Source organism: Trifolium pratense, linkage group LG2 (genome assembly GCF_020283565.1).
Source record: "Trifolium pratense cultivar HEN17-A07 linkage group LG2, ARS_RC_1.1, whole genome shotgun sequence".
NCBI classification, from domain to species: domain Eukaryota; kingdom Viridiplantae; phylum Streptophyta; class Magnoliopsida; order Fabales; family Fabaceae; genus Trifolium; species Trifolium pratense.
This window is the reverse complement of record NC_060060.1, coordinates 53,754,033-53,778,077: the sequence shown is the minus strand read 5'-3', so window position 1 is coordinate 53,778,077 and position 24,045 is coordinate 53,754,033. Positions and strand designations below refer to the sequence as shown.

The window sequence follows — 24,045 nt, the reverse complement described above, 5'->3', positions numbered from 1 at the left end:
GTTTAAAATATGGTGGTAGAATGATTAAAAGCATTAGTTACAAAAAGGTGGAATTCGTTTAAAAAATAACATGATCAAGATGGATATGGCGAGCAACACACATAGTGTGAACTAAACTCCGCATCTCAGCACAATAATCTCAAATTTATTGTGGTCGGGATTGAAAAAACAATATTGGATAAGACATTGACCACTCTGAGCATCCCTAAGTAATCATCCATAAACTGTGAATGGATATTATTTGCTCTAAGCTCCATCAACATTAATCATAAAGGAACTTGTACGAGGGGGCTCTCATTTGATATGAATAATGGAACCGGAGCTCTCTATATAAATTGTGGGTTTAATAATAACTTCAACACTCATTTGCATTTGGCTAACAATTTGAAGGAACCAATTTTGCGAAAAATTGGAGTATCGGTTAAACATTAACTCGTTATAAATTATAATCCTTCCACAAAGCATTAAAGAAACATAAAATAAAAATTAAAATATTAAAAAAAATCACATAACTCCAATATTTTCATTGCATATGCTCCATTCAAGCCAAGGCACAAGACATAAGCTAAAAAAAATTGTCCAATAATTTAGCTTGATGATTAGGACTAAAATTTCATTGTTTCATCGCAACCTTTTAATACGGCATAATAAATTTAATTTCTTGTTGAGAATGAGAAAAATTATTGTCACTTGTCATGTTAATTGTGTGCCTTTTCTTGTTAGTCATAACATAAATTTTCCATGAACTACTTTCCATGAAAAAGGAACATGTCATGTTGGCACCTTTTGTTGGTTCTAATTGGTGTTTTAAAAACGGAATCAAACCATTAAATCGTTGAACCTAAATTTATATTCATTACGACTGAATTATTATTATTTTTTTTTTTTTTGGTCAGGTAGCCTAGTGGCTTGAAATTCCACCTTTAAAGATGGATAAGTGGAGTGTCCAGGGTTCGAACCCTGACTCCTGCATATAAAATGCTGATGTCCCAACCAATTGAGCTAAGCTCATGGGGACAATTTATTATTATTATTATTATTTTATTTTATTTTTGACAAAACGACTGAATTATTTTGACAGTTCAGTTGTTGTTTTGTCCTATTAAATAGTTTAAATAGTTAAACCACGACACAAGAATCTTGCTGATTCAACGTTCGATTCAAATTTTAAAACTTTGTTTCCAAAATGCTTTGGATAATCAATTCTTTTGGTTTGAACGTACGTGAGCCGGTAAGTGCAAAGTATTTAAAGCAATTGGACACAGACATGATAATTGATAGCTGGTACCAACTTATTTATGATTTCTATATATAGGGCCATTCTCACATATGGCGAAATGTGAGTATTTTCTGACTTGTTTAGAAGTTCATAACCCCAATGCCATGGCTTTTTACTCAATCACTGGTGTATACTTTACCTGATTCTGCACTGGTAAGGTCAATATGAGAGACTTACTTAAACTTAAATACAGTATAAGATGATTTATTTAAGGTTAAATATATACCGTTAATCACACATTCTTACATTTTAAGGATTATTTATGAGTTACCATCTATAAAGCACAGACACTTCTCAAACTAGGCATGTCCGGTGTTGGACACGTGTCAGTGTAGGACAACATGGCACCGACACTTATATGATTACACTGAATTATGTTATTTTTTAAAATTATTATCAGTGTTGATGTGTCATGTCCGTGTCATATTCAATGCATATGTTTGTGTCCGTGCTTCATAGGTTACAACCATACACAAGTTTATTTCTACGGCGTGATCAATAAATTTCATATTTTGAACAAGTGAGATAAGAAAAGGTTTATTGATTTAATGGTAAAAAACAAACATGTATATGGTGGCAATGCTATTTTACTGATGCACCATAGAATTAGCAACTATTTAAAGTTAAACCCACCTCTTTTTCTAATGGGTTAAGTACCATATACAATTCAAGTTCCCCTAATCCTCCTTCATTGAATTAACTTTTAGCATACGTTTGGTATTACCGTGGGTATCTCAAAATCACGGTGGATCATCGTGATTCTGCTATACTCGGCGTGATACCAAACATACACTTAGTAACTAACAGTATTCACGACCAGTCCGGTACTAAAAGAAGGTACTATGACAAAATTTACATGTTTTACATGTACTATTAGAATTAGAACATGCAGGAAATTTATTATTTAACCATTCCGTACCTCAAAAAACAAAGGTTAATGTTATAACATGATTGCACCTCAAGATGCAATTTTAAATAATACAAATAGTTTGTTCTTCAAAGTTTCAAAGTTTTTTCTTCCTTGTCTGCTTCATGCACACTGTCCTTTGAAGTTTTTTCTTCCTCGCCTATACACGTTTTCACCAGAGTCTCGGATGCATTTTGGTTAGTTTCAATGTTGTCTGTTTGGTGCATACTTCTACTTTTTCTTGCCTCAACTTCTTGACGCATGGCTTGTTCCTGCAGTGCTTTCATCATCATCTCCGATTTGTTTTCTTCCCCTTGAAGTTGCATCTTCATCAAAACCTCAGCCTCCATGTCAAGAGGCTTGAAGTATTCTTCGATGGCTACCTCCTACACATAAATTGCATCATATTATTATTATTATGCAACAAATTTGAGTGCTACAAATGAAACAATCGAAGACCATGTGTTAAATGAAAATAAACCATATATCACACATGACACAACAACTTAATATGACACATAAAGATTTTAATTAAGACAAACATGACACAATATGAATGTTTAATCCCACAAAAAGCAAAATGAAAGAATGTGAATGATCCAAATTCACTATCAACAAAACTAAGGACAAATTGCATTTCATACGGAAGTTTGCAATTATGTCGTAGTAGATCTTCTCGAGAAGAATAAATAACTTTTTTTTATTAGAAGTCATTGTGCCTTCATATTCACAAGCGGAGGAAAAGAATTGAAATTTTTCAAAAAAAAAAATACCAAATAAAAAATGTATTTAAATCGTAAATTTACAAAGTTTCATATTTTTTTCATGAGAATACAATTAAACTGTGTGTTAGAAAGTAACAAAAATTGATTTTGAGCTAATTCATTATGTAAAATTGATTTTAGCTAAAAATGAGTTGAAAATGAAGTGATTCATATTTTGATACATTCATCTAAAAGTGAACTGAACAAAAAATTTAGTGTAGAAATCAATTATAGAATTAAAAGTTTCAATTTATAGTTTCAATTTAAAATCAATTGTTAAGTCAAAGTAAATTCTACACCTCTAGAATCGAGACATAAACTTACTGTTTCTTCCAGCTTCTTGTTCAAAGCTTGCATCTCTTCAACCATTCGACGAACTTCAGATAAAATGATCTGCTCAGGTACTTTATTTATGGCTGCTTTCCTTGCTTGTGCCTTTTCATTAGAGAATAGCATACACATCAGAACTTAATTAAATAAAAATAGTAAATATTAGAAAGACTTTGAGGGCAACATGTGGTTTTTTAAGAGGAAATCCCATATCCACCTTCACCGCAACAAAAAATAAAGGTAAAATTCATATTTCCCCAATGTAAATAGTAACTTCGAAACAAGGAAGAATACATTGTGAATTAATATCTTAATTATCCTGTGTTATTTTCCTATTTTATATGATTTTTATATCATCTCAATTAGAAGCCGATCATTTTTTTTAATCAGATGATGGATCAACATGATGATGATTCAAAAACCAAGATGACTGTGATGACCGTAACTGATCACAGATGCTTAACATAAGCAATGTTATACTAATTTTAAAATTAGTAAATGCATCACACCTGCTCCATTAAAATCTATTACTCAGTTATTAAAAAGCAGTTAGAGCGGCACTATAGCGCTATTGCATAGCGGAATTTCAACATATCGCTATTGTTCCGCAAATCACTATTTAGTACAAAATATATTGTCAAGTAGCAGCTATAGCGGTGTTATAGCACTTTTGAATAGCGGAATTTGAACAAACCATCATTTTTTCTCAATCTGCAATTGACAACACTTGGTACCCCTTCATTTCGCTAGTGTGGATTCTATCCTGTTTCAAATAATAGCTAGGGAAACAGTTCTTCTTTTGTCTCTAAAATGAGGCATCGCATGCAGGGCCGGCCCGACACATGTTGAGGCCCGGGCAAATTACATAAAGAGGCCCTTTAGAGGTAAAAAAATAATAAAGTTTAAACGTTTTATATTTAAAAAACACAATTTTAAAAATGAGTAATTTTTATTTAAAATGTAAATAACATCAATAATATAAAAACTTGAAAAAACTCAATTTGAAAAAACTACATTTTAATCAAAACTTAATTTGTACTTTATTATTTTTTTAAAAAAAAAAAACTACATTTCTAGAATTAAGTTACAACTTTTATTAAAAATACTATCAATATTTAATGATATTAACTTGAAAGTGAATTTTGCTACCATTGATTAGAATATAACTATTTTTTTATATTATTGATGTTATTTACATTTTAAATAAAAATTACTCATTTTTAAATATAAACCATTTAAGCTTTATTATTTTTTTTAAAGCTGAAGGGCCTCTTTATGTAATTTGCCCGGGGCCTCGACATGTGTCGGGCCGGCCCTGATATAACATAAATGACGAGCCTGATAAATTATATAATTTTGAGGCCCAAAAAATGTTGAGGACCTGGGCTATGGGCCTTCTTGCCCTGCCTCAGAGCCGGGCCTGATCGCATGTCTATTTTTTTTAAAAAATGAGACTCACCTCTTGACAATTGTAATTTGCAAAGATCCCCAGATTCATATGAAATCCCCAAGTCCCAGCTAACAACATTCATATTTTATCATGTCATATGGTTTCTAAAAGAGAACAAAAATCCTGTCGAAAAAAAGAGAACAAAACTATAACTCAAGAATGTAAATGATTGCGTAAGATAAGATATTAGACCTGTAGGACACGTTGTTCAAGCTGCATCCTAAAAGACCGTATTCTTCGCTCTTCATATCCAGAAAGTACCCTGACATAAAACAGGGCTTTCCTTCCATAGTCCAATAACTTATTCATATTGGCAAATCATCAACACTATTGATTTTATAATTTTCTGCAGAAAAAGTAAACAACTTCAGAAATGCTAGAAGTAAAACTTAATAGAATATTGGTTCAGCTGATTACATCTTCATAGAATTAATTTAAAACATTTCAGGAAGCTATCAAATTGAATCAAACCTTGGTGGAATTATCACCAAACAAAAATCAAAACCCATCATCGATAGTAGAATTGTAGAAAGCCATATTATCTCTAAAGCTTTGTGCTTCAGGAAAATATTTATGAAATTTACAAGTATATTGAACTGTACAAGTATGTGTATGTTTGGCTCCACTCTCTTGGAGGAGGCAAAAATTATTCTAGAGGTTTAGAATTGATTTGACATGTTTGTTTGGTCTCTTGATTTTGCCTCTAGAATTGATTCTAACTTGAAGGTAGAAATTGGAGCATTTGATTCTATAATTGATTTCTCACTCAAATTATTTTTTTGGTAAAGCAACCTAGTGGCCATAATTTCATTCCATAAGGTGAATAAGTGGGGAATTTCGGATTCGAACCTCGACCCCTGCATAATGCAATGTCCCCACTACCTATTGAGCATATTGCAATGTCACTACCTATTGAACTATGCTCAACGGTACTCAATCAAATTTATTGTTCAACACATTTTTACATTAATGTATCCAAACATATCATTTTACCTTCGACTCACTCTTAGTCGGAATCAAATTTATTTACACATTCAATTTACAATTTTCCGCTGCATAATCAAACACACACTAAGAAATTGAAGAAATTAACGATGAAAATTGATTCCATAACGTCGTGTTTTATAGCCTCTCGCTATGAGCATAAGAATTAAGAACACATAGTCACACGCGCACAAATTATGTCATCACCTTGAACAATTTTGGTGTATTTTTGGGGTTTTGATTTTCTTTCTTTTGCTAATTCATTGTAGAATAGATCTGGATCCAATTATTTGTTATCATTTACATTGTTATTGTTAACTAATTTATTATGTCAACGTGCTTGGATCTGTTAATAAACTTTTGAATGATAAGAAAGCAATTGACAGTGATAAGAAAGCACTGGAAAATAAACATAATCAGAGAAGATAAGAACCTGGTCGTGAGCGGCGGTTGAACGGCGGAGTGGAGCTGGTTGACGGTGGTGTGCGCGGCTGAATGGCAGAAAACGAATGGGAGCAGGATTGAATAAGGCTTGCACCAAACGAGAAGAGGAGAAACACGTTTGCAGAGAAGGGAATAGGTTTTGCGCGCAAAATACCCGTATTACCCCTCTAAACTTTTAATTTTTGAGTAAACCACCAATTTTGTTCTAAATAACCATTGTCTGATTAGTAAAAATTAAAAAAGAATTTAGGTCTAATGTACCAACAAAATAAATAAAAAAATAAAAAAATAAAAAGAATTAAGGTCTAAAATAACTAAAATATAAATTCTTACCAAGAATTGTTCCTAGAGGAATCGAAGTCGAGTTCTCCGAATAATTAATTTAATGGGAGTTCATTACTCACTTGAATTCAATGTCTTGATTAAAAATACATGTTTTTGTTCATGTTAAATTTGAACCAAGAGTCATCAACAGACAAACTCCCATATTTTATATTCTCCAAGGCATTGTAAGTGGAATAAAGTATTGGTACCGGAGAGGATATTAATATCTCAGAACAAAATAAAGATATGTCCATTCTAAGAAAGGATCCTCTCAAATTTATTTTTTTCTTCAAGTTTTCTCAATTGTCAGATCTTAACCATTGACCAACTTTTCTCCATTTTTTTTATTAAAATATTATCACATGTTTATGATCTAATGGTCTAGATACACACATTATCTCCTCAACTTTTTTTCAATGGTGAGAATCGTTTCTCGTCCATTCCTATCCTACTCCATCTAATATGCAGGTGCTTGACAATTTTATGAAGGTGAAAGATATTATGATGACAAATTCTAAGGCATAGGATATTGACAAAATCAGTGGTACCTTTGATCAGAGGAGGCTTGCATGTATGTGCGAGGTGTGCGACGGCATAGGACCTCAAAATTTTGAGGTCCTATAATATTACTTATATATTATTTATACCTATAAAATATCAGATGTATATTAATAGATTAATTTTTAGGCCCTAAAATAATAGTTATATATTGTTAATGTTCATAAATATCATGAGTATTAATATATTAGTTATCTATACTCGTAAATATAGTTCTAGTCCATTTTAATCTTTGCATAAATTTAATCTTAGATTATGGTGTTCCTTTTTGACGTTATATTCAAAGATAATTATTTTGTATTTCTTGTTCCATTTAATTTAATGTAAGATTTAATATTGATAATTTATATGTTTACAAGAATGTTTTTTTTTATATTATATGCAATTTAAATCGATAATTTTTTTAATTTTTTTTATTAAGGGACCACTTTTATATTTTGCACAGAGCCTCCTAAAACTTTGAGACGCCCCTGCCTTTGATAACAACACGGTTAGATGCATTATTAACACTCCTCCTTTTGCATTTGTGCGTATTGACAATGAAGAAGATAGTGCACATGTGTTGTTTCTATGTCCTCGCAGCATCGACTGATGGCAGCAAGCAGGTTTATGGAACCATATCAGTGTAGGACTAAACATTAACAATAATATCACAGACAACTTGTTCTCCATATTCTGCATAGACTTGATAAGGAACAACAAGAGTTGTTCGCTGTTATGGTGTGGACCATTTGGAAGCGTCGAGCACAGCAGGTCCGGTCTCACGTTAGTAACCCACAATCGATGCCTCATCAGGTGAATTGGGAGAAACCAAGTCTCGGACAGTACAAATGTAACATCGACACTTCTTTTTCTCCAATGTGCAATAAGGTGGTCATTGGTAAGGTTGCCACATAAGATTATTCTCTTTCTTGCCTCAAAAAATTCTTACTAAACACTCTTTCAATTTTTCATGTTAAAAATCCCCAATTTATTTATTTTTCTAAAAATTTTGGACTAATCATACTTTTTTTTATAATAGACTAATTTTACTCTGTGATAAGTCGGTTACTTTGGATTTGATTATATGACATAAAATATTTTTAAAAATAATTAAATAACAACCTATCCCATGAAAAAATTGAACTCTTGGACTAAATTTCATGGCTGAAATTTTGAATTAGTGATACAATTTTTTTAAGAAGCAAAAGTTCATTTTATGTTATGATGAAATATGTGAATGGAAACTACTTTTTCTATTTTTTAAGGCAAAACTTATTTATCCTTGACGGGTATGTTTAGATGTCAGTAAAATATCTTTACTATTCGTGCCAAACTGATAATACAAAGGGACTTCATGGCCCAATGGATAAGGCGCTGGTCTACGGAACCAGAGATTCTGGGTTCGATCCCCAGTGAAGTCGAAATTATTTATTTTTTTTGCTCCTTTCGTTTTTAGGCGCTCAAGGAAAAACAAATTTTTGTATCTAATGTGAAAATAAGAAAAGGACAAACTCCTAGTCAATTCAGTTTCCATCATCACTAAGATATTTTTGCCAATGATAATGATAACGTCAACATTCAAAATTTAACCAAAATTGAATAATGTTCTATGGTCCATGCATATATGCTGCAGTTATCAATATGGACTTTTCTAACTTCCGCTTGCTTGAATCAATGAATCTTTTTCTATAGAAAGAAAATGAATATGACAAACACAAATACAGTACAGTGAAAGAATAAAACATAAAAAAGGAAAGAGTAATTTTAATCAAAATTGAATAATTAAGCAGGCCCTTCCCATCCCCACCACATAAGCCAAAAGCATGAGAAATTGAAATCTTCTTCTCAATATTAATTCTTCACCACCACCACCACTGTTTTTTTTTTTTTTTAATAATAAATTGTTAGTAGGAAAATTTTAATATGACCATTACTACAAGTGATCCATGGTGGATTTAGTAGTTAAAAAATATTTAAAATTTTAATGACAATGTATATATCGTTCTTTGAAAGCATAAACTGATTATCATTTTTATTTTTACTGTTGAAATAATGACTTAATTAGTTAATTGATACTGGTTTGATTAAAATTAATAGATTATATAATAATCTTAATTATTTGTAATTAGTCTTTACTAGTTATTATTGTATATTAATGTATATTGATATAGGTTGACTAGTATATTATTGCACATTAATATAGGATGATGAGCCGTCTAATTTGGGGAATTGTATTTTTGTATATCTTGATCTATCAGGGAATGAATAAGACACGGAATCAAATTCCTTTAAAAACAAGGGAAAATAAAAATGTGACTTGTATGGAACTAGTACCAATCATGTCATTTTTAATTGCAAAGACTACAAGAGTCTTGATTTTTTACTTTTAGAGAATATTATCGACAATCGTTGAAATTTCAGATAATTTTTTTTTTTAACCAGAATTTCAGATAATTTTAAACACCAATCAATGATGGATCACTTATGAAAAATGATCATTAATTTTATTAATATATCAATTGTTATCGTATGTTTGTTATTTTTATACATTGTCAACTAATTCAATAAGTTGTACCGTTCCTCTCTCACCACCGATCAACTTGTCATAGTCACACACACTAATAATGTAAAAGCACAATTAATGTTTTTCCTTCTCACTATTAATTACATATTGCTAAATTCTTTACCTTTTACCCTTTCAAAAAACATATCAACCCTTGGTTAAAAAAAAAAAAAATATCAACCCCACCATGATCATTTAAAAAACAAACTAATTTGAATCTATACCCAGGTCCAAAAAAGTACCAAGCAGTATGATTTTATCCCTACAAAAACACAATCATTATCATACATATTCATTTTTTTGAGAGGTGAGCTAATTTTTTTATCTTTTCATTAATATATATGGGTCTTGCTAAGGGCACATATATATTAAAAATTCAAAAGTAAAAACATTCACATTGATGTGGTGGTTTATTGTACTTTTTGATCACTTATATTTCTTGTTTAGGAGATTTGTATATTAATAAAATTTAGCTGATTAAAAAAAAAGATGTAAAACATTTTATTTTTTTTAAAGCACTAATATGTGTCATAACCTTTAGGACACATGTTAGTTTTTTCCTATATATATATCCATCCGTCTCAAAATATAAGTAAAAATAAATCAAACAAACTTCACGTATTTGATTGATTGATTCAAAATTTGGATCAAATACATTCACTTTTATTTATCAATTTTTGCTTATATTTTAAAACAATTTTCAACAAACTAGCTAGTTCAATAGAGATTGATTAATGTGTTATAGGAAGGGGACTAGGCCCATGCAAAGTTTTTTTTTTTTTTAATTTAAAAAACGTTTTAGTAAATAATTGTGATGAAGAAATAAAAGACAGGTCAAAGATCATGCCCAAAAAGACGAGATCAATTGATGAGAAGAAATGACTCTCCATAAAAATAGTCGTAGTCATCAATAAGACAATAGCAACTTGGTAAGAAGGTGTGGGGCAAAGTTTTTCAAGGGTACTATTTTGTTGATTTAGTTGGTCGTGTGGTTTGATGGCAGGTTAGAAATTAAGCTATTTTTTCATCAAAGATAAGATAATCAATGTGGAAGAGATTTTGGAGTATGTGAATTTGCTTTTGGAAATGGCTATTGTCAAAGAAGAATTCTTCATCTATTATGAATGGTGCCTTGAAAGATTTAAAAATAAGCAACGAAGAAATTACTGGCCGAGTCGCGGTTCAATACGTTTTTTTTAAGACGTTTCACGGCACTACCCAAATTGTGCAAGGTAGACTAGCAATCGTAAAGTCCCCAGGATAAAACAGCCAATTCACTTAAATATCGTTCTCTACTGCACTGTAGCAAACGGGCAGAAAAACACCTTCGATGGTCGTACAACAACTAGTCTAATATTGATAATCGAATTATCAATTTGAAGTGGCAACAACTACTTTCTGTGAAACAACAAAAAAAAAGATTTTTTGTAAGTAAGAATAAAGCAGCGAGAAAGAAGAAGGAAGATTTCGAATTGTGAAATCAGAGTAAAAAAAATTGTGATAACTGAAGAGTATTTATAGAGCAAAGAATTGAACTAGAAAAGAGGAAATCGTGGGAGCCAGCAAAGCAAAACGTGACCAAGAAATTTGGCCCATTCAGTTCCAGCATAACGGTTATGATGACTCATCATATAGCCGTTTCAAGACTTGGTCGGAGCACATAAAACATGTGCGAATTAATTTTGAAATAATAATTTTTTTTTTTTACTTCTGGGTATTAAAAAATAACTTATGGGTATTAAAAAATAATATATTACCAAGCCCAAGCTCGACCCGATCCGGACGGACGGCGACGCGTGTGTGTGATATTTAGCATGATGTGCCCCGTTTACAAAATTGGGTACCCCTTAGGGCGTACTCCAAGTAGTGACCTTCTAGTATATAAACACTACTCATGTGTGTGTTCCAACCAATATGAGACTAATTGAACCTTTTTTTAATTCACACATAGTTCTTCATTTGTGTTCATATTTCTACCAAGTTTTCTCTACAAATTACACACTTGTTCCAACATAGGGCCTCAAATTTTTAATTTATTGTATATTTTTAAAATATTTGTTAGAAATTATAGTTAATTATTAATTAACCATAAAAATATTTTAAAAAATTAGCTAATAGTCCAGTGGTTGAGTCATTTGTGTTAAATGTTTTGCGTGTTTATGGGTTTGCATTATTTGTATTTATTTTTATTAAGTGTCTCGTATGTTTGCATTTTTATATTTTTTTATTGATAGTCTAATTTAATAATTTTTAAAAAAAGGGTACATGGACATATAAAATATTGATATTACTACACTAATAAACAAGTTCCACAGCTTTACTAATACTATGTCCTTTCTCATGGTCTCCAATTTATTTTTTATTTTACTAACCTACAAGCATATAAAACAAATGCAACCACACTTGCTTGTTGTGAACTACTACTATATAGCAAATTAAAAGGATATTTTATACAACAACATGCATCTAATTATAACATAATAATGATCAATAAAAACACCAAGCTAGTTTTCTCCCATCACCAAAATATATTTTCCTTAATTATCTAAAAAAACAACTTAAACTACTTTTCTATACATTTTCTCAATAGAGTAAACATATATAAATTGGCCCTTCCCTACCCTATCATAACATCTATTGATCACCCAACCAAGACAAGAAAGGTTAATTATACTAAGGAGAAAAATCAAATGGTGAAAATAAATTAACCTAGCTAGCCTTAGCATCTATCTATCTCCACACGTGCGAGAAATTAACCAATTAAGTGTATGTTTGGTTTCAATTCTGGAGTATCCAGAATTGATTCTGAACGTGTAGAATTGATTCTGACTTGTTTGGTTTCTCAAAAGTAGAATTGATTCTGCCTCCAGAATTGATTCTACTTGAAGCTAGAAATCGTAGCTTCTGATTCTAGAATTGATTTTTACACTCAAATTTTTTGTTCAACTCACTTTTTCATGAATATATCCAAACATAAACCACTTCAGCTTAAAATCAATTTTGGCCAGAATCAATTTTACAGAATCAATTCTGCCAAAATCAATTCTCTCCGCCGCAGAACCAAACACACGCTAAATGATCAAATCAAATCTTGAGTAGCTTTTTGCATGGCAAAAAAAACATTATGCCACGTGTTAATCCTAGAACGTGCTTTAACATTATTCAACCCTACATTCATACCAACCAAATCATCTCTCTCCACCGTAAGAACTTCCTCAGGTTCCGCGCCGTCAAACATCCAAACAAGACACCAACAAAAACCTTTCGATATTTCCGAATCACTGTCCGCTTTAAATCTCATTTTCCTACCTTCATCTATGTGGGCCACCATCCAAACCTCAGTTGAACAGCCCGATACCCGGTTCTCATGAACCTTGTCGGACTGGTCTAACGGAGGTAAGAGAGATGCGTAGTGTAATAGCCTTTTTACTCTATCGATGGGTTCGGTTAGCGAGGCGAATTCGGAGGCGAGATTGTTGAGCTTGTCCGTGACGCCGCGAGATGATGATGATGATGATGATGATGCCGTTAAGGGGGGGTTAACGGAGAGTTTGAGTTGGATTTGTTTGGGAGTAACGGCGGCGTTAAGTTTGGATGAGAAATGAGAAGAAGGAGAAGGAAGGGTTAATAAGGTGCTCGCCGTTGTTGTTGGGATTGAAAATAACATTTTATTTTTTTTAATAATTAATATTATTAATAATAATGATGATTATTTTTTTGGGAGAGAAAGAAGGAGAAGGGAAATGGAAGAGAAAGGAGGGAGAGGAAAGGAATGAGATGGATGGGTGGGTGGGAGTATGGTGCGGTGAGAGGTACTACTACTAGTATGTACATGTACATATATATAAATAAATAAACAAATATTACTTTTTTTTTTCTTTCAAAAATATAGGATGATGCTTTAAAAAAGTTGAATTTAATAGTATTAATAAAATGGACCAACAATTTAATAATAATAGTATTAAAAAGGTGGTATGAAGTCAGCCATGACAGTATAACATATACTCGCGCAGACACCCCTCGAACCCGCTTTAATTTTGATTGAAAATATTTTTTTTGAACCAAACAAACTTACTGCATTTCATTAAATATCAAAAGTTCAATACATGAAGGAATAATCTCAAATCTATGGAAACTAGTCCAGGAATTGGCCGCCCTAGCTAAGGTGTGAGCAACCGAATTCACTTGTCTCCTAATAAACTTAACTTCAAAGTTCACACATGAAAACATAACAAGAATAATTTCATTAACGATTGAAAGAAACTCTGAATTGCCTCGCCGTTTGGTACGAATGGCATCAACCAACACTTGAGAGTCACTTTCAAACTGGACGCTTTCAAAACCTCTACTCTTAGCTTCATTCATGGCTTGCAATAGTGTCCATGCTTCACCCTCCTCTGTTGATAAAGTCAGTTGCTGCCACTGCGTAATTCCAGCCATAAACTCACCAGAATTATTACGAAAACAAGCACCCATCGCGGTCCTACCTGCACCGACAAAAAATGCTGCATCTACATTGCACTTTAACCATCCTATACGAGGTTTTTCCCACCGAATGGTACTGACAAGCGGAACATCATGATCATCGTTACTTCGCAACTTATGGACGCTCGTTCCACTCGTTCCACTGATCAAACGCAGCCCGGCCAATTTGGTTTGGGCTTCTAGCATTATCATTCCAAATTTTATCATTCCGATTATGCCATATACTCCATAACAGCATAGCCACTCTACCTATAGTAGCGTAATCCTCATTCCGACACAAGGCAAACACTCTATCTGCCGCACTCCCTTGCTGACAAGCTGCGGAACCCAAGACAGATGACAGTCCAGCTGCTTGCCAACTGGATTGAGCAGAAGCGCAGGTGAAAAAAACGTGTACATCATCTTCTACCTCATCCTCACATAATGGACAATGAACATCACAATCAACATGACGTTCTAGTAACCGACACCGCGTTGGAATACATCCCCTACATAATCGCCAAAGAAGATGACGCGTTTTATGTGGAGAATGCGCTTTCCATATTTCTTTCCAATTACCTTTCACATGGTATTTATCATTACGGAAAATACACTGCATAGCAAGCTTGTACCCGGATTTGACAGAGTAACACCCATTTCGTTCCTCCTCCCAAACCATTTTGTCCACATAAACCGACCCAATGAGAGGTGTCGCAATAATCCTTTCTGCCACCTGGACTGGGAATAACATGCGAATTTTAGTCACATTCCAAGCTTTATAATTATCTACCATCAGGTCCCTAACAAATAAGTTATACATTCCTTCAGGTTGAGGTGAAGGAATCCAGCGTTCTCCATTCCCACGTAACCAAGGATCCGACATGACGTGTATCTTGTCACCACCACCAATCCTCCACCTACACCCAAGTAACAGAACCTGTCTAGCTTTCCAGATACTACGCCATGCAAAACTAGGATTATAGCCCAGGGACGCCTCCAACAACGTAGATCGTGGAAAATACCTTGCTTTAATAAGTCTAGCCACCAAAGTGTCTGGATTTTGTAAAATTTTCCATGCTTGTTTCGCTACCATAGCCATATTAAAGGCTTCAAAATTCCGAAAACCCAAACCCCCTTTATCTTTGGGGCAAGCAAGTCTCTCTCATGCCAACCAATGGATACCTTTACTATTACCATTACCACCTCCCCACCAAAAGGCATTTATCATTTTTTCAATATCATCGATAAAAGTAGAAGGGAGGATATACATACTCATAACATATGCTGGGATGGCTTGAAGCACTGACTTTATCATAATCTCCTTTCCAGCTTTCGATAAGGCTCGTCCTCTCCATGAATTTATCCTCTTCCAGATACGGTCTTTAATATAGGAAAAAATCGCCTTCTTACTTCTACCTACCATAGACGGTAGGCCGAGATAAATACCTGTGCCCAACACATGTCGCACTCCAAGTATACCGGCTAAATCTGCTTGAGCCGCCTGTGACATATTGCGACTAATGAACACTTCAGACTTAGACAGGTTAATTTCCTGACCCGAGGCCTGTTCATAAGTTTGTAGAATACTTAAAAGTTGGGTCACCTCAACAACATTAGCTCTGCAAAATAAGAAACAGTCATCTGCAAACAAGAGATGAGACACTTCAGGGGCGCCTCGACAAATTCGCACACCATGAATGTCTCCTTTACTAACAGCTTGGTGTATTAGAGCGGTCAGTCCTTCCGCTACAAGAATGAATAAATAAGGGGACAATGGATCTCCCTGCCTTAAACCTCTTCCCGGAGTAATAGGACCAACTTTGTCAAAATTCATAAGCACTGAGTAGTTAACAGAACTCACACACATCATCATCCATTGTATCCACTTCTCTCCAAACCCCATTTTGACTAACATACCACGAAGGAAACCCCAATCCACCTTGTCATAAGCCTTACTAATATCAATTTTTAATGCTAACTCACCTCTATATCCTCTAGTCTTTCGCTTCATAGCATGTATAATTTCAATAGCAATAAGGGCATTATCAAGGATCGACCTACCTTCGACAAAAGCTGACTGCTCCTGGGAGACACATTTATCCAGACAAAGCTTCAACCTATTAGCAAGCACTTTAGAGACTATCTTGTAGAGGACATTACAGAGAGAAATAGGTCTCAAATCTTTCATCGAAGTAGGATTATCACATTTAGGGATGAGGCAAATATTAGTTTCATTAAGGCTGGAAGGGAAATACCCCCGATCTAACCAGGAATATGCGGCTACAAAAATATCATCTCCGCAATGTTCCAGAACCTTTGGTAGAAAGCTGGGTTGAAACCATCAGGACCAGGTGATTTATCCGGGTGCATCTGAAATAAAGCTTGTTGTAATTCAATTTTGGTCAGGGGTGCCGTAAGTAGATGATTATCCTCCTCTGTCACCCTTTGCTGGATATGATTAAGCACAGGTTCATGAATACCACTTATATTTCTGAAGAGAGCATTAAAATAATTCTTAGCTACCCCGCACAAATCCTCTTGAGTATGAACTATAGTACCTGCGTCATCCATAAGTTTGGTAATCTTTTTTTTCTTACTACGCGCTGAAGCGGACATATGAAAAAATCGAGTATTCAAGTCACCCTCTTGAAGCCAGTGCATCTTGGCTCGCTGCTTCCAGTACCCTTCCTCCTGATTGAAAATATTTGAATCCATTGAGTTTGAGTGTTTTTCAATTTTAAAAAATAGAGGTAAAGTGGGTAATTGAGATATTGATATGTATTTTGAACTGGCTTTGTCTATACTATTAAATTATAACCACTTAAATTAACTCTTAAATTACATTTATATGCTTATTTTTAAGGTGCGTATTAAACAAGTTTTTTCTTTGTTTATTTTCTTTAGGTTTAAATGCAGTTTTGATTCTCCTATTTTGAATTTTTTGAAGTTTTGGTCTCCCTATTTCAAAAACTAACTTTTCAGTCCCCCTATTTTATATTTTTTTGTACTTTTGGTCCTCCACTTCATTTTGAGTCAATTTTCATGATGTGGCAGATGACACATGAACACTACAATTACACGTGGCATTATTATTTATTTTATTTCAATAAATCATATTATTAAAAATTATTTTGATTACAGTAAAAAAATAATTATTTTGATTAATAAAATATTAAATAAATAAATTAAAAGAGATTAATCCCAAAAATCCTGAATTTTCCTAGAATTCTTCACCATCATAGTTGTGTACATCCTCTCACCTCTAAATCCAAATTTATTCGTCTATCAACAAAAAAAAAAAATCCAAATTTATTCAACTTCATCACCAACCCCACCAAAACATTTCTCCGTTTCTTCCACTTAACTCCTCGTAACCAAAAATCTCACTAATGTGAACAAGAAATTTTTCCATGTTTTTCAATCAGGAAATCGTTCATTGTTTCCCAATATCAATAAAATTACCTATTTATTGTACAAGTTTATTTATTCTATAACTTTCCTCATAGCATAAAACTTCAGACCTAAAGGAAAACCAACTCAATAAAGCATTCCCTAATTTTGAAGATGAGATGAGGAATAAATCTAGATTTGAGATGAGATGATGATCGTAGATGAAGAAATTTGGGAAAATTAGGGATTTTTGAGATTAATCTCTTTTAATTAAATTATTTATTTAATATTTTATTAATCAAAATAAATTTTAATAAAATGATTTATTGAAATAAAATAAACAATGTAATTGTAGTTTCCATGTGTCATCTGTCACATCATGAAAATTGACTCAAAATGCAGTGGGGGACTAAAAGTACAAAAAATCTAAAATAGGGGACTAAAAAGTTGGTTTTTGAAATAAGGGACCAAAACTTCAAAAAATTCAAAATAGGGGGATCAAAATTGCATTTAAGCCTTTTCTTTATTTAAAAAAATCATATTGTTGAAACAAAATAGTTTTTAATTTTCAACTCTTTATTTTAATAAAAAGAAATATCAAAATTCAACTCAAGTTCATATGAAAGTGAACAATGACGAAGTTAGAACTATTTTTTGGGGAGGGCCATGATTTTTTTTATAACTTGTAATATGAATATATATATATATATATATATATTTATTCAATTTAGGATCTCATTCATCACTAGCGGTGTAGTGGTTTGTTGGGTTCAAATCTCTCACATTTTACAATTTTATAGTATTTATTTTTTGTTAAAAATAGAATTAAAATGGCATCCACGAGGATCAAACTCGTGCCAATCAAAAACAGGGCAAAACTTTGTTACTGCTGCAATAGGCTAGACTATTGGTATTAGATTGCAACGACTAATATATATCATATACACTTTAACAAAAATATGTATATATATACCTATAAAAATAAAAATTGAAATTTGGGACGGGCTATGGACCTATGGTCCTCTCTAGTTCATGAGTAGCTCCGCCTCTAAAAATGGGACATGATGGGGACACCTAAATTCTACGAGGATATCCAAACACCAATGAGTATGAATTTGAGTTTATGAGTTTGGATTTGAGAAAGGCAAAATACGTTCTCGTTTTGTTATATACCTATATGAAGTTCAACCTCTTAGTTGATGTGTACGGAATCGATTAATGGAAACATCTTGGTTGACTTGAGAGAGAAAAATCTATTTTATGTGTTTTATAGATCATAAGATAAACACTTCTAAAAAAAAGATACTACATTGATAAACACTTCTAAATAGTAATATAAATTTTATATCTATGACATAGTAATAACTCAATTATATAATATCCTTCAAAAAAAAAAAAACTCAATTATATAATGAGTTACTACATATCTTCAAAAAAATAATGAGTTACTACATTGATAGTAATTCATTATAAGCAAAAAATTTGACTAATTCAACCATCAATTGATACTACCCAAACCCACACTCATATATTCGCGTGCCACCTGAACCCAAACTCAGTCAATTTGGATTTCGCCCGTTGACTTGAGTTTAGATTCGGGTGAGTCTATCGGGTTTGAGTTTTCCTGGCATCCGTAATCCACACCTTGCGCTTGCTCTTCCATTTGTCGGCTTCTCCCGTGAACCATAACACAGCCTCAGGAATAATTTGATGTTGGATAATACAATTGCAAATGCACACCAACATAAATACATCTCAAAACAAATGACACACAACAATTATGTGACTGTTTGGTTCTGCGTTTTTTTACCCCAAACGCGAGTTTAGATGAGGAAACGTGATTTGAGCAAATTTGTCAATGTTTGGATAACCGCGGAATCGCTTCCCCCAAACGCAGATCTAGCCCCAAACGTGCGTCACTTGGAAGCCACAAATTGGAGCTTCCACGTCAAAACAAAATCGATTTCATGCTATTAATTTTCGGTGATAGGTATACTTACCTAATTACCCCTAACTTCTTCTTCATCATTGAACATCTTCAAGTTTCAATATTTTTCTCAGAAACGTTTTTTTCTTATTTTATACAGAAAAATGAAAGTGGGTGAGAAAGACTGAGGAGTTGTTTTAGCCATCAACGAATTGGTACAAAAGAATTTCACAAGTTAAGAATGAGGAAGATGGAAATTTCAAGAGAAAAGTAGCGACACAAGTTTAGAATGGGCGAGATGGAATTTTCCAAGTTCATAGTCCTATTTTTCTATTTTTTATTAATGAAAAGTCAGGTTCTAGGGAATTCTTTTTTGTTTGTTTTTGAATTGAAAATTATTTTTATTAATGAGATAAAACTTTAGGTGGGTTACATTAATTAATTAATTAAATAATCATCTTCACAAGTCTTGAACTAAAATCCGTATAGAAATGTATCCAAAAAAAAAAAACCATATTGAAATAATAAATGAAATTTAGTTTTAAATATATGCATATAAAATAAACCCAATAAACCCATTTTAGTAATTTACATATTTAAAAGCAATTTTGATGTATCCAAACATAAATCAATTCTAATCAACTCACTTTTTACCAAAATCAATTCTACCAAACTCAATTCTAGTCGCCGCTTAACCAAAGATACACTATGGCTCTGTTTGGTAACACAAATAAGCTAGCTTATAGCTTATTATATGAGCTTATAAGCTTGTTTTAAAAAATTAGAGGTGTTTGGTAACAAGCTTTTTGTACTAGCTTATAGCTTTTTTTCAGATGCTATTTCAAGTAGCATTTGAGCTTATAGCTTATAGTTTTTTACACTTTATTCCATTTTTACCCTTTAATTTAATAATTACCCACTCTAAAAAATAAACTACCCACTATCAATTATGTAATTTTATATTTAATAACCACTTTAAAAGCTAATTTTACCAAACACTTTAATTTCAATAAGCTAGCTTTTCAGCTATCAGCTATAAGCTAGCTTTTCAGCTATCAGCTAGCTTATCAGCTATCAGCTAGCTTATAGCTTATTTTTACCAAACAGACCCTATATCTATCTCATCACTCCCAAGTATTCACTAGTGACATACCCAATTTTAAAATCACGTTCAATCAAAAACTCAAGCTCTTCAACCTATCCATTCAAGCAACAAAGGCAATGGTCAATAACAATCAGTTTACGACTTTTTAATGGATAGAAATATAAATAAGAAACATACATCATCATCATCATCACCGATATCATCATCATCATCATCCTCAGGAATTTGGGGAGGGTTGAAAAAGTTGAAGAAACTTTCACATTTTTCAGTATTTATGATCCCTTTGGCATTTCTTGATCTTTTCTTTGGTTTCTTCAAAAGCTTATGTGTCAAGCACTTTCCTGGATGCCACTCAATTTCCGTTCTACAGCATTCCAAACAAAATTTAAAATATACAGTAAAAAGAAATATGAATATAAACCCTAAGAAAGTAAAACCCTGGATGCCACATATATATATGGGGTTTTCTAACTTAGACCCTAGTTAGGTCTAAGTTAGCAAGGTGCACCTTTTGAGTTGGACCAAAATACCCATTCTTTTAATTTTTGAAAGAATAGAGCAACAGGGGCATTTCTGTAATTTTACATAAAAAAAAAAATAATGACACGCGCCCCCACCTTCTTAAAAATTAATAGACGTGGATCCAGTGTCGCGCGCGTACGGAAGGACCATGGTTACAGACCGTTGATTTCCATCAGACAGCCAAGATGTGATCTCATTAAGGCTGTCTGATTGATCAGACAGCCCAGATCATCCTACCATCTTGTCTGCGCCACACTAGATTATAAGCTGGAGAGAGAAAATTTTACTTTTGAAAAAGGCAGCCACGTGTCAGCATATGAATGGGTCTGCGTGATTTTTTCCATTTTATGCTTTAAACTCGATTATTTCGTCGTAAATTAATTTTTTATTTTTTAATTTTTATACCAAAATTCATAATTTTTTTTTCTCTACAAATAGAGACTTGGTTTGTTTGATTTGGACACCGAAAAAAAAACGCAATTTTTCACTACTTTAAACTCGATTATTTCGTCGTAAATTAATTTTTTATTTTTTATTTTTTATACCAAAATTCATAATTTTTTTTTCTCTACAAATAGAGATTTGGTTCGTTCGATTTGGACACCGAAAAAAAAAAACGCAATTTTTCACTACCTTAAATGAGATAAAACGATAATTAAAAACTAATGTTTGCTTCTGAAACCATTTATCTGGTACAATGGTTTCAAAGAGTTGTAATCTGAAACCATTTTGCTGGTAGAATGGTTTCAGTAAGTTGATTATTAGTTATTTGCTTCTGAAACCATTTAGCTTGTAGAATGGTTGCACATAGTTGTATTCTGAAACCATTTTACTGGTAGAATGGTTTCAGTGAGTAATTTATTAATTGTGTTTGCTTCTGAAACCATTTATCTGGTACAATGGTTTCAGAGAGTTGTAATCTGAAACCATTTTGCTGGTAGAATGGTTTCAGTAAGTTGATTATTAGTTATTTGCTTCTGAAACCATTTAGCTTGTAGAATGGTTGCACATAGTTGTACTCTGAAACCATTTTACTGGTAGAATGGTTTCAGTGAGTAATTTATTAATTGTGTTTGCTTCTGAAACCATTTATCTGGTACAATGGTTTCAGAGAGTTGTAATCTGAAACCATTTTGCTGGTAGAATGGTTTCAGTAAGTTGATTATTAGTTATTTGCTTCTGAAACCATTTAGCTTGTAGAATGGTTGCACATAGTTGTACTCTGAAACCATTTTACTGGTAGAATGGTTTCAGTGAGTAATTTATTAATTGTGTTTGCTTCTGAAACCATTTATCTGGTACAATGGTTTCAGAGAGTTGTAATCTGAAACCATTTTCCTGGTAGGATGGTTTCAGTAAGTTGATTATTAGTTATTTGATGAGATTAAGGTAGTGAAAAATTGGGTTTTTTTTTTCTGTGTCCAAATCAAACGAACCAAGTCTCTATTTGTAGAGAAAAAAAAATTATGAATTTTGGTATAAAAAATAAAAAATAAAAAATTAATTTACGACGAAATAATCGAGTTTAAAGTAGTGAAAAATCGCGTTTTTTTTTCGGTGTCCAAATCAAACGAACCAAGTCTCTATTTGTAGAGAAAAAAAAATTATGAATTTTGGTATAAAAATTAAAAAATAAAAAATTAATTTACGACGAAATAATCGAGTTTAAAGTATTAAATGAAAAAAAATTAACGCAGCCAATGAAAGAGTGACACGTGGCCTGCCTTTTTAAAAAGGCTTCTCTCTCCGCGATTGGGCTTCAGCCACTCGCGCCTGTCGGCGCGTGTGGTACACGCGCTTTGGTTTTGGCAAATAACAGCGTGACACGTGTCCTGGGGGGGGGAAAAAGAAGTGGGGGCGCGCGTACTGTTGCATAAAATTACAGAAATGCCCCTGTTGCTCTATTCTTCCAAAAAATTAAAAAATGGGTATTTTTGTCCAACTCAAAAGGTGCACCTTGCTAATTTAGACCCAACTGGGTCTAAATTAGCAGCCCCCTATATATATATATATATATATATAGAGTCAGGATCCGTTGACACCAACTAGTTTGACACCAAATGTTACACCTCTCAATAACGTTTTAACCGATATAAATTTTATAAAATCCACCGTTGGATTGAAAGTTTACATCATATAGATCATTTGTGTAAAATTTCAGACAAATCCAAAATCATTTGATATGCTATTGAGACACATAAAGATTAACGGCATTTAAAAAAATACAAAAACCGTTAATTTTGATGTATCTCAATAACATATCAAATGATTTTGGATTTATTTGAAATTTTACACAAATGATCTATATGATGTAAACTTTCAATCCAACGGTGGATTTTATAAAATTTATATCGGTTAAAACGTTATTGAGAGGTGTAACATTTGGTGTCAAACTAGTTGGTGTCAACGGATCCTGACTCATATATATATATATATATATATATATATATATATATATATATATATATATATATATATATATGAGACAGGATTCGTTGACACCAGGTGTCAACGAATTCATTGACACCAAATCCCAACCGTCCAGATCTCTTAATCATGCGGTTCACAATGTTTAATTCTAAAAAGGAAACTTAGGTATTAAAAAATTTCACGTGACATTTTTTCACTGTCTTTTCTCCTCGTTGTCATGAGGTTTTGATAGAAAATATAGCAAGTCCCCGTTGCCGCCGAGGAGAAAGTTCCGCACCTTCGTCACCGCGTGAGTTTTTTATAACACAATTCTTTTTCCCTTAAGATTTTATTGACAATGACAAAGCATCCTTTCCCCTAAGATCAATTGAGTACACCGTCAAAAACAATTGGCACCGCCATATGCTTGTCTTTCACGTGTTAATAGGGATTGGCACCACCATGTTCTTTTATTTGTCTTTACATTTTCACTAATACCATGTTTCTCCCATAATTAAATACTTTCATTGTTCATTGAGGCAATTATATCCACGCCATATTATTTTCTGTTTTTTTTGTGTTGCTAATGTCATGTTTCTCTCATGATCATGAATACTCATTATTCATGGCTTCTTTTATTTTT

The 24,045-nt window shown here is 32.8% G+C and overlaps 3 protein-coding genes and 1 non-coding gene across 5 annotated transcripts; 1 reads left to right on the top strand and 3 right to left on the bottom strand.

Moving 5' to 3' along the window:
* Positions 1 to 2,152: 2,152 nt before the first annotated feature.
* LOC123906224 lies at positions 2,153 to 6,325 on the bottom strand. Of its 2 annotated transcripts, none has more exons than XM_045956088.1 (4): positions 6,148 to 6,325; positions 4,923 to 5,076; positions 3,275 to 3,385; positions 2,153 to 2,572 (listed from the first exon to the last, which is right to left on the bottom strand). In XM_045956088.1, the coding sequence occupies exons 2-4, from the start codon at positions 5,037 to 5,039 to the stop codon at positions 2,276 to 2,278; spliced, it is 525 nt and encodes a 174-aa protein (XP_045812044.1). In that variant the 5' UTR covers positions 5,040 to 5,076; positions 6,148 to 6,325; the 3' UTR covers positions 2,153 to 2,275. The 2 variants fall into 2 exon arrangements, with proteins under 2 accessions (XP_045812044.1, XP_045812045.1); XM_045956089.1 differs by lacking the exon at positions 6,148 to 6,325 and adding an exon at positions 5,202 to 5,348.
* A 2,045-nt stretch (positions 6,326 to 8,370) lies between these two features.
* TRNAR-ACG lies at positions 8,371 to 8,443 on the top strand. Its single transcript has one exon. It is a non-coding gene; the product is annotated as a tRNA-Arg (tRNA).
* Positions 8,444 to 12,609: 4,166 nt separating this feature from the next.
* On the bottom strand, positions 12,610 to 13,379 carry LOC123906223 (sufE-like protein 2, chloroplastic). The gene has a single exon (XM_045956087.1). The coding sequence runs from the start codon at positions 13,250 to 13,252 to the stop codon at positions 12,665 to 12,667; it is 588 nt and encodes a 195-aa protein (XP_045812043.1). The 5' UTR covers positions 13,253 to 13,379; the 3' UTR covers positions 12,610 to 12,664.
* Positions 13,380 to 14,185: 806 nt separating this feature from the next.
* On the bottom strand, positions 14,186 to 15,148 carry LOC123904940. The gene has a single exon (XM_045954546.1). It carries the CDS (start codon positions 15,146 to 15,148, stop codon positions 14,186 to 14,188), a length of 963 nt encoding a protein of 320 aa, XP_045810502.1.
* Positions 15,149 to 24,045: the final 8,897 nt, after the last annotated feature.